The sequence below is a fragment of the Apium graveolens genome, chromosome 3 (assembly GCF_009905375.1).
Source record: "Apium graveolens cultivar Ventura chromosome 3, ASM990537v1, whole genome shotgun sequence".
Taxonomy (NCBI): Eukaryota; Viridiplantae; Streptophyta; class Magnoliopsida; order Apiales; family Apiaceae; genus Apium; species Apium graveolens.
This window is the reverse complement of record NC_133649.1, coordinates 284,884,498-284,895,683: the sequence shown is the minus strand read 5'-3', so window position 1 is coordinate 284,895,683 and position 11,186 is coordinate 284,884,498. Positions and strand designations below refer to the sequence as shown.

At 33.2% G+C, this 11,186-nt stretch overlaps 1 protein-coding gene across 3 annotated transcripts; it reads left to right on the top strand.

The window, feature by feature from the left end:
* Positions 1-5,999: 5,999 nt before the first annotated feature.
* On the top strand, positions 6,000-10,975 carry LOC141713492 (putative protein phosphatase 2C 27). 3 transcript variants are annotated; one of them, XM_074516927.1, is made up of 5 exons: positions 6,000-6,117; positions 6,763-7,102; positions 7,952-8,155; positions 9,403-9,608; positions 10,132-10,975. In XM_074516927.1, exons 2-5 carry the CDS (start codon positions 6,788-6,790, stop codon positions 10,649-10,651), a joined length of 1,245 nt encoding a protein of 414 aa, XP_074373028.1. In that variant the 5' UTR covers positions 6,000-6,117; positions 6,763-6,787; the 3' UTR covers positions 10,652-10,975. The 3 variants fall into 3 exon arrangements, with proteins under 3 accessions (XP_074373028.1, XP_074373029.1, XP_074373027.1); XM_074516928.1 differs by lacking the exon at positions 6,000-6,117 and adding an exon at positions 6,151-6,601; XM_074516926.1 differs by lacking the exon at positions 6,000-6,117 and having other exon boundaries at positions 6,151-7,102.
* Positions 10,976-11,186: the final 211 nt, after the last annotated feature.

Genomic DNA, 11,186 nt, shown 5'->3' with positions numbered 1-11,186 from the left:
GATGGAATTATAATGATTTTGGGTTATAAATCTTGGTTGTTGGTTGATGAACCTTAAGTATAATTAGTAGCTCTTGTTTGAGATTGAATAAGTTGGAAAAATCATGAGGTTATGGACTGAGTTAGTAAGGTTTGGATGAAGTTTGGTGGTATTGGTGGTTATGGGTTGATTTGTGGTTGATTGTGGTTGATTGGAGTAGTTTAAAATTTGGTAATCGCGTAAACATAGCCGTCGTAATGTCCGATTTACTTTAAGACTGTTTTGTTCTTAACAATCAGGACCCGTGAACTCACTGTTAGGTTTTGACCATTGCCATGATTAGATAATTCATGTTACGAGCTTCGTTTTGATATGTGGTTCGTTTGAATCCGATGTACGGTTTAGGAGAAACGACCGTTTTAAGTAACGGCGTTTCGCGACCGAACCATTACCCCTCGCCTTACTTTGAAACCTTGTTTAAGGACTTTAAATGACTAATTGGGGTATGAAACAATTATGTTAAGTGGATTAGGCAGTTGGTAAGGTACTCGCGAAAGAATCGCTTTAAAATTCTTAATGGTTAATTTATTAAAAATGGTGGAGCCGAAGGTACTTGAGCGACGTAAGTGAATCGTTAAGCGCAAAAGTAAGCGTTAGAGTCTAATTGGTTAAAATCTAGATTCTTAAGCGACTTTGGTTTAATTCCAACTTATATATTGTTTATAGGTTACCAGACTCGTCCCAAGCCATTTATAACCCCCAGTCGCTCAGGCAAGTTTTCTACCCGTTATATTGTTGTTGTGATGTAAATATATGTATATGCATTATCTTGTGATAAGTGCATGATTGTTATTATCAAATCTTGCGATATATTGGAGCATGTGATATGGTATATATGCATGTCTGTTTCGTAATCTTGATATCTAATTGTTGATTCAATTGCTTATAAGTTGCATAATACATATGCTAGAGATAAGCAGTAGTTGCGTATACCCTTAGTATAGGGGACCCAAAGGTGAACATTTTTCTAAACCGGGAGTCGATGTTCCCGAGTATAATATATATATATATATTGATATAGTTTTCAAAACTATTAATCGAATAAGGTTTATTCGATAACTTTATTTTATTTAATGAATATTATTATGAATATTCATTCGAGGACTTATGACTCCGCTTACTTTATTTAATGAATATTATTTTGAATATTCATTCGAGGACTTAAGACTCCGTTTATTTTATTTAATGAATATTATTTATAATATTCATTCGAGGTATTATGACTCCGCTTATTATTTAATAATATCCTTTATTTTATTAAAGAATAATGTTTCGATAATCAAACTTATTTTCGATTATTCAAATAAAGATAGTACTTTCATAGAAGTATATCTTTGGTTATTTAATATCCATTTCAAGTATGAGTTTTAAAACTTCTACTTCGATTATTTTTATAAGGATTATCTTTATGAGAATATTATTTAAATAATAATATTCAGATATTTCTAATATATCGGGACTGATTTATTTTAATAAATCAGCAGTACTCCAAACATTCTTAAAAATGTTTTCGAGTCTTCAAAATGATTTCTAAAAGTTAGGGCGGATCCCAAAACTCATTCTTTTATATTTAAGATCCTCCTTTCGAAGGGGATTTAAATACTCGCTCAAAACCTGGGGGATCCGGCTCTGTGGTGTAATTTACATTCGCAACGTGGTTGCTGTTTTGAGAAAACAATTTGATTACTTGCCCAACGTTCGGGAAGTAAGTCCATCTAATTGAGTCGGCATAAGCGACAGGCTGGGGTACGGTCTATCAAAGTGTAAGTGGCTGGGTGGCAGTCCATCAACGCGTAAGAGGCTGGGTGGTGGTCCAGCACAAGGTCCTTATGTGGCCAGGGTGATGACCGGTGGGGGATTCATCCATCTACTAGTAGAAAAGGTTACTTATTGGTATCTTTGCCTGATCAGCAAGATATCAGGTTTATGCCAAAATTCTGCTTTTCCAAATTCATTGGATATTGCAACTCTGTTTATAATTTTCATAACAGAGGTTTTCAAGGAGTGTATGAAATGTATATATATATAGGTGTATATATATATATATATATATCGGGACTTAATGAAGTATCTCGTAACTTCATTTATTTCAAATGATATTTCAAAGATTGAATTTATTCAAGTCTTATCTTGTAGTCTCATCATTGGGATGAACTTTTGAAACTGATTATAACTTGAACGGTGGTAGTTCAAGTAGTATTTGGGAAAGATATAAGTATATTGGGGTATCTTGTAACTTCCTCTTTTCAACTTATATCTAGTTATTGATTATCTTATGCATGGTAAAGATTTTCAGAAAAACGTTGAGACAAGGTTAGATATATGAGATCACCTTGCAACGATATTTTTATACAGTTATACACTGGAACTCTGTGTATATTATACAGGTCAGAGAATTTCAAAGATTGTGAAAAGTATATATGTATATATACTGAATATTTTGCGACTTGGTCGCATAAGAGATCAAACTTGGTTCATTTCTTTTGATCAAGACTTTCACGAGTACTATGAGAATGCTCATATATTGTTAATTATTCTACATATTATTTTGGTGGGCTTGTTGCTCACCCTTGCTTTCTTCTTTCATCACACAACAACAGATAGAAAAGATGAACAGGACCAAGCTCCCAATTCGCGAGCGGATAGGAAACGTTCTGCAGTTTCCTATAGGCGTTGATGTCGCTGTAGCTGAGGTAGGAACTACCAATAGGCTAGGCTTTCAACTTTTGATGTACCAGACTTATGTATCTTTATCAATTGTAATAATGGCAAAGAAATGTAAATCTATTCAGAAACCCTTTTAAGGTGTAATGGCGTATAATTTTGGAATAAAATGACTCGTGTTATTTTTGGATATTCATCTCTGAGACTATAACTTGTGGTGTGTGTGTTTATTGTGGGGTCACAGTACAGAGTAGTTGATTGTTTATTAAGATTGGGTGTTATTAAGGGAAATGGAACTCGTGACAACCCGGATCCCCGACCCCGGATTTGGGGGTGTTACATTATCTTAGGGTTGTCAAGATGACTTAATCTTGTTATGTACAAGCATGTTTTGCACATCAAAAACTTTTAAAAAAATTACTATTTTGGAACATATGGAGCAATTATTTAAGAAAAATATATAAAAAAAATATGTTTGTTATGCATCTAACTAGTCAAGACATTAGATGGATCCTCCATGAAAATGAACATTTTTTATTATTAATACAAATTCAAACTATCTTTTTTAATTAATTGTACATATACAAATATATAACGGATCAATTAACAATTATATATTATGGGTGACAATCTATGAAGTAGATAACTATTATTTAAAAATATATAAACATATAATTTATTTCATTTTTCATCATATATATTATAAATTTTAATTACCAAATTAAAATGATTTTGCACAATTTTTTATTTAAAAAATTATTGAAATTTATTGAAATATTTTAAAGTGGTTTTATTGTAAATTACAGCAAAATTACACTTATCCAAAATTAATTTATAGTAGAATCAAATTTAAAATTATTTTTTTTTCAAATTTCCCTTGTTAAATTTTTTTATTATATTATAATATAATTATTATTCTATATTAGCAACGATTTTTAATTTATTTTTTTTAAAACAGATTTTACAAATTTTGAAAAAATTCTATAATAAAAAAAAGAATTCCCTATGATTTTTATATAAGATAATTATCTGTTGAAGAAAGGCCAATATATTATACTCAACATACAAAACCACTAAAAGTTAATCGCTCCGTCCCGCTGAAGTGATGGGACCAGTCAAAATTTTAATTTATATAGTGAGTATAGTGGAAGAAAATAGTGGTTGTGAGTGAATGTAGTTAATTTTTATATATTATAAAATTTTATTATTTTGGAACCTAGATAATTGAGAGGGACGTATCAAAAAAATGCAGAGAAATGAATGGGACAGAGGGAGTAAAACTAATCATATGTGTTTCTTACACAAGTATAGACGATCGTTTTCCAACGATACATACAATACAAACTATCTGATTACCTATAAATGTTATACAATAAATTTAGTTTTGTGATTTTTTGAAAAATAGAGCAAAACATGCGATAAGTGCCCGTTTAAGAAATCTTAAAATAAGTGACTTGTGATTTAAAATGAAAAAATCACTTATAAACGATAAGTAAATGAATACTTATAAGTTAAAATAAGTGTTTACCAGCTTATGAGTTACTTATAGCTTACAAGTCCATTATAACTTATCTCGGAGTATTTATCGACTTAACTTATAAGTTGAATATACAACTTACAAGCTGATAAGTTGAATGTTAATAAAAACGTACTTTTTCACAGCTTGTTATGGGTAAAAAACTAGAGTATATTTAATGATGTATTTAAGACTAGGGTTCGTGAGTTTCAAGACTCTATTTGACTGCTCTCGTGCTTCGTGACTTAATCTGTCATCACAATATGCCTATATACCTTACTCTATGTCAAGGATCAAATCAAAAAACGTAGTTCTGAATTGTGGGGTGAGACCCCTTATATAAGCATAAGTGCCTTGAATCGGATTAGGGTTAGGATACTTGGTGGGTAAGTCTCAGATTAAGAATAGACTTTGGATTCCTAGAAGGTGGTGATTTGCTTTCTTATAGGATTGTGTGGCTTGAGGACTACTATTTTGAGAGTTTGGTTCTGATTTAAACTTGTTTTCTCAATCACGACTAATTGGGCTGATACAAGGCCTACAAATTTAATAATAAATCCCTGATTTACGGGTCCTTTGAGCTCAATTAATGACATTAATTATTGGGCCTTATAATTGGACTTCGTCTTTGGATAAAATCAGACATAATTAATGTGCTTATTTATTACGCAGTTAGGATTATTTTTATCCCTTATCACAACTTATTTTGAATTTTTGCTTTTTTATTAACTTCAGTTGTAAAATACGTGTTCTTAAATATTTTTTTAATTTAATATTCACAAATTAAGATAATTGTATTTAAAAATTATTTATTTTTTATTCAATTTGGTAAAAAAAAATATGACTTTTATCCAAACACTTATATAACTTATAAGAATTAATCTACTTATCACTTATAAGTCACTTATTCATCCTTAAGCCATAAGTTTTTTATTTTAAGATTTCCCAAATGGACAATAACTTATAAGTCGGAATTTTTTTAGTTCAATGAACTACCAAAATTTCATCAAATACCGACGGACCAACTACCAAAATTCTAATGTTACGTCTATTATAATGTAGTATAGATAGATTATAATGATATAGAGTTTAATATAAAAATAGAATTTAAATTAATAAAGTCGTAGAGAAAATTGACTTCAATATCAATTAGAATTAGAATTAACTGACCAATCAAACAATCAAATAGAATTAGAATAATTAAGTAAGGGTTATTAAGTAATTTCATCAAGTACCGACCGACCGACTACCAAAATTCTAAGTTTTCGTCAATTATAATATAGTATAGAATAGTATAGATAGATTATAATAATACAGAGTTCAATATAAAAATAGAATTTAAATTGGTAGAGTCGTAGAGAAAATTGATTTTAATATCAATTATAAATAAAATTAATCGACCGATTAACTGACCAATTAAAATTAGAATTATTAAACAATGCTGATTAAGTAATTTTAGCGAGTATCGATCGACTAACAAATTTTTAATATTTGTCTATTATATAATATAGTATAGATATTAAAATTGTTTTTTTATTATTATTATTTTCTCGTTATTTTGGTAAACCGACCCCAGCATGGAAGCAAGCATGTAGGCATTTACATTCCCAAGAGACAATCCAACGGCTGGGAGTGACTTGCAGAATGTAGCAACATCTCAACACGTGGCTCCCCCACAAACCAAACAAACATAAGACTTGTGTTCCGTCTCATACCTGTTCTGTCCCCACCGCCTGACATACTTGTTTTACCGGCTATCCCCAGTCATTTACCAGTTAACTTAAATAACCCCCCTCTCTTTCATTACTCTCTCTCTAGAATCAACTTCCCTCTCTCTCTACACATCTCTATCAGAGGTTTAATTTACCAGTGTGCCCTACAACCATTTCTCCTTATCTGTAAGATCCTTCTTCTTATTCAAGTTCCCATCTTTTTCTTTTCTATCTTCTTGTGCACAAAAACAACTTATTTTTATTGATTTTTCTTGTTTATTTTATGTTTTTATTGGATTTTTATTCAAAAAAAATTTGATTTTTTTAAGTTGGGGTTGCATAATTTGGACTTAAATTGACTTTGATTATGTTGGGTATCTGGGTTTTTGAGGATTTTTTTATTAGATTTTTATTGGGGATTTTATGTATAGGTGATTTTGTAACAAGGGTTTGAAAATGTTACTTAGTTTTGAGCTGGAGGATCTTTGAATTGATTAAAAAATGATAGTGTTGGTACCATTTTCTTGATTATCGAGGATTATATATGTTTTTATTGTTGATTTTGTAACAAGGGTTTGAAATGTTACGTAGTTTGAGCTGGATGATCATTGAATTGATATAGAATTGACAGTGTTGGTACCATTTGGTTGATTTTTCGAATCAAGAATTGGTGAGGGCTAATGATCCTGAGGATTTCTTATGATCTTAGTTTTGGATAATAAGGCATTGAGGTTTTCGTTGAATTTAGCATTAGTCGAGTTTGTGTTTTTTTGTAATCCTTAGGAAGTTGAGTTTAACATTAGTCGAGTTTGTGTTTTTTGTAACCCTTAGGAAATGCCTATATTGGTAAAGCAGCATGGCAACAGCAGCAAAAACTGATATCTCGACTCCTTTAAGAGTGTTAGAAAGTAGTAGTAGTGGAGAAAAGGAGCAGGTGTCTGTTGGTAAAGATGAAATTTCTGAAAGTTCAGCTGATTCGGAGCAGGTGTCTATCAATAAAGATGAAATGTCCATAACTTCAGCTGAATCGGAGCAGGTGTCTATTGGTAAAGATGAAATTTCCGAAAATTCAGCTGATTCGGAGCAGATTCCAAATGGAAGACCTCCAAGGCATCTTTCTGTTGTGCTCCGTAGAATAAATTCTCCTACAGATACAGGTGCTGTTGATTTGGTAAGTGAAGCCTCCTATGAAAGCTTAACTTTTATGTGATCTTGTGATATGTGTAGTTTTGTTCTTTGAAATTCTGTGGTGAATTAAAGTGTTAAACAGCTGTGTTATGTATTAAGATTTAAGGTAGTAATACCTTAATCTTGAGTTCACTTTCTTTTCTACAGGACCTGCATACTGAACATTGCATGCAACCACGACCATCTTATTTGAAGATGTTATTTGCTAAAAAAGAGAAATCATAAACTCGATAGATAGAGGATGCTTTTGAACACTCTTTCCGATTCTTGTTAGGGCAAGTTATTTGACCTAATAATGCTTAAAAATAGCATTTATGTATACACAATGGTTGCTAAATTTGTCTTGTGGTCTCTCAGTTGCTACTAAAATTTTCTTTTGGTGGAAGTGGTTGATGACGCATATGATGAGCAATCTATCTAGGAAATTGTAAACTTTTTTATACAGACCTCGACCCTAGTTTCTTGGATGTTTTTATTTCAATAAGTATATCAAGATAATAATATTCTTGAGCTAACTTTGTGCGTAATATTTTTGTCGCCTTGCTGCTATGAAGTTGAATATAGTGATGTTGTGATTCTTTTCTTGTGAGAAGCATCTAATTTTAGTGGGACATCTCTGATTGTTTCTTGTATTAGAGCAATCTTCACAGAAAAAGTAATAGGGTTCAATTTTACCTTTCCGTTAGAATCTTATGCGTCATTCGATTTTATTCGATACCGTAAAATGGCCTATATATAGAATAGGCACATCGTCAATGTTTTCCTTTCTGCCTTTTTACATTTAAAGTCAGAAGCTATGTTGACTAATAAATATGTCCTCATCTATGGCCAGGTATCTGTTTGCGGGGTTGGCATTAGGTCTCCTAAAGATGGAAATTCGAACTTCTTACCAGTGTTTCGATCAGGAAGCTGCGCTGATAAAGGAGCAAAGCAGTATATGGAGGATGAACACATCTGTATTGATGATCTTGTTGTAGAATTAGGTGCAGGTGCAGATGCAAGTGCAAGTTTCCTTTTCTCCGGAGCTTTTTATGGGGTTCGCTACTTTCTTACAGTTTTTAACTTGCAAGCCAGTTTCTATATGAACTTATTAAGTAGCCCTCTATTTGCGTCATGATAAACATACCTTTACTTGTTTTGCTTTGCCTCTATTAAGTTACGTATTTATGTCTATAATGGATCCTCACCTGTGCATTCTTCATGTTGCTTCTTATGTCTGTCCAATCTTTCATTAAGAATATATCTAAATGACCACTGTGGTAATGGTTTAAGATGTCAGCAGTACCATATCTAAGAATCTGCGAAAATGCTTATGGAGGTTTTATTATTCTAAATTTTATGCCACTGGGAAGATGCTACTCCCCCTCAAATATTTTTGAGAACCAGGCTAGTTACCTATTTTCAAATCTAATTTACTGAAGTATACAATCTACAAACAAATGGAAACAGTACATTTTGGTAGTTAATTTGGGTTATCCAGCATGGCTCCTATAAGAAGACATTGGCGAACGAAAGTGCTTAGAACCAGGAGGGAGAAAACCCATATCAAAGCAACCCAGAAAGAACAGGCCAGGGGAGACAGGAGAGACTGGACCCAAATAGAATCAACTCGTAAAAATAAATAAGAGGGAGAAATCCACTAACTACCAGTTTTGCTCCAACTAAGGTGTGTGGCCCTTTGGATTGGGGCTCCAGAGCTCACCTTTATATAGAATATGGATGCCTTAAGAAGCTTGTTCTGAAGTTAAAACTGGAACAACACTTGGTTATCCTCTTACGATGAATTGGTAAGTGTGGCCCTAATGTATGATAAAGGATGGTCAGGATCATTATGGAAGTATGAAATGACCATTTTCACCTGGCAGCTATTCCTTGTTGGCTATCTAGAACTGTGATCTCAAGTACCTTTGCACTGACCTTGTGAGTGATAATTCCATTAAGTTTTATTAGCCTTGTGAAGTTGTATAAGGAGAGTTGTTTACGTACTTATTACGAAGTAAGGTGTCCGAAGATCGAAGTAGGTTTAATATTAATGAAAACATTGAGGTGCATTTGATGGGTTTTGGAATGATTAAATTGCCTGAGAGAATCTGAATTTATTGGAGACGTGTGAGTTATTTTTACGAGTTTGCTCTCTATGGTATATTAGTTAAGTGTCATCAATTAGAATATTTTGTGAATTAATACGAGAATCAATTCTCCATTTGTCAAATATAAGTTGTTGACATGTTGTTTATCTGTCCCTTTTTCCCTAATTTGACATGTGGAGTGCACATTTAACAGGTGTTTGATGGTCATGGTGGTATTGACGCGGCATCATTTGTTAAAAAGAACATCCTCAAGTTTATAATAGATGACTCTCATTTCCCTGTTTGCCTGGAAACGGCAATTACGAATGCCTTTGTGAAAGCTGATCATGCATTTGCAGATGAAAGTTATCTAGACACCTCCTCTGGGACTACTGCACTAATAGCTTTCATATTTGAAAGGTAATCTTCTTCTCTTTCTAGAGATTATGCTTCTTCTGTACTGTAGATGGATGTGCTAGCATCTCTTTTGTGGTTCTGGATGTTGAAGCCGAAAACTGGAGCATTATGTAGAATTTTGATGTGCACATCATGTGTCTCGGTAATAGATCTACTTTATGGTTAGGTCTGATTTCTAGAATGGAGCTCATGATAAAATATTTTCCCGAGTCGAGCCAATTTATGGACCGTTCCAATAAGATTTCATTCTTAAACAGAGTTCCATTTCTTGATTTATTTCATCTATTCCATGACTGGAACATGGGAGGATCCATGTTACACCACAATTGCTTATCTCCTTCTATCATATAGTCTTTGAGCACCTTGAGTGTTTGTTCCACTGGTAAGAGCTCTTGTCAGTGGAGAACTCTTTATGTAGGCAGTAGCTATTGAATTCCCTGTATTTTGAACTTTTTGGTTCAGGGCATGAAATTTCGTGTTCCAAGGTGTGTCTTTTGTATTCAATAACATGGCTATATCTTTGCAGACTGTTAGTAGTAGCGAATGTTGGGGATTGTAGAGCTGTGCTGGGAAGACGTGGTAGAGCAGTTGAGCTGTCCAAAGATCACAAACCAAATTGCGCATCTGAAAGAACAAGGATTGAAAAACTGGGGGGAGTCATCTATGATGGATTCCTTAATGGTCAATTATCTGTAGCACGTGCTCTCGGAGATTGGCACATGAAGGGCCCCAAGGGCTCTGCCTGCCCCTTGAGTGCAGAGCCAGAATTGCAGGAGATTCAGTTAAAGGAAGAAGATGAATTTCTGATAATGGGATGTGATGGTCTTTGGGATGTAATGAGCAGCCAGTATGCTGTAACAACAGCAAGGAAAGAGTTAATGTTACATAATGATCCTGAAAGATGCTCTAGAGAACTGGTAAGGGAAGCACTCAAACTCAATAGTCGTGACAATCTGACAGTTATAGTTGTTTGTTTCTCTCCCGATCCTCCCCCTCGAATTGACATTCCTCAAACTGACAGTCAGAGAAGAAGGTGTCTTCCATAGTGATTCATATAGATAGAGTAAAAAAATGAAAAAGGGTGGAGTGAGACTTTAAAGGGCCTGGTGCAACATGGGGGTTATGGGTTAAGTGAAGGGTTCATTTATTACCCTAGTGTTGATGTAGCATCTTCACTATGGGTTAAGTTTTGGATCCCTCATTTTTGCAAAATAAGTTAGTTATATTTAATTTAGTTTTACCATTTTCCTATATCATGTATAAAGTTATGTTGCATCTTGTCTTAAATTTTACTTCCGGTGTATAGTATTAGTCAGAAGGTGATTGTTGTACTAAAGCTTTTGAAGAATCATAAAATGTTGACTTGTTTATGTCTTGTTTTCCTGTCATCTGAGCGTGAGAGAGAGAGAGAGAGAGTTGGGGGTGGATTTTTGCTGTTTGAGGCCCTTTAAATTAAAGAAAATGGTCAAAAATATCACAATTCGTGAAAATCGTGAAAAAGATCCTTGTATCACACATAAACGCAACCAATACATGAGCTTATAATTTTTTTCAAACGTATTGTTTTCTTAACTGGGCTGC

Bases quoted from the DNA above. Each gene is read 5' to 3' on its own strand.
- LOC141713492 (XM_074516927.1), top strand. From the start codon at position 6,788: ATGGCAACAGCAGCAAAAACTGATATCTCGACTCCTTTAAGAGTGTTA. The intron at 8,156-9,402 runs GTTCGCTACTTT...CACATTTAACAG, and splicing joins TCTCCGGAGCTTTTTATGGG to GTGTTTGATGGTCATGGTGG. The intron at 9,609-10,131 runs GTAATCTTCTTC...ATATCTTTGCAG, and splicing joins ATAGCTTTCATATTTGAAAG to ACTGTTAGTAGTAGCGAATG.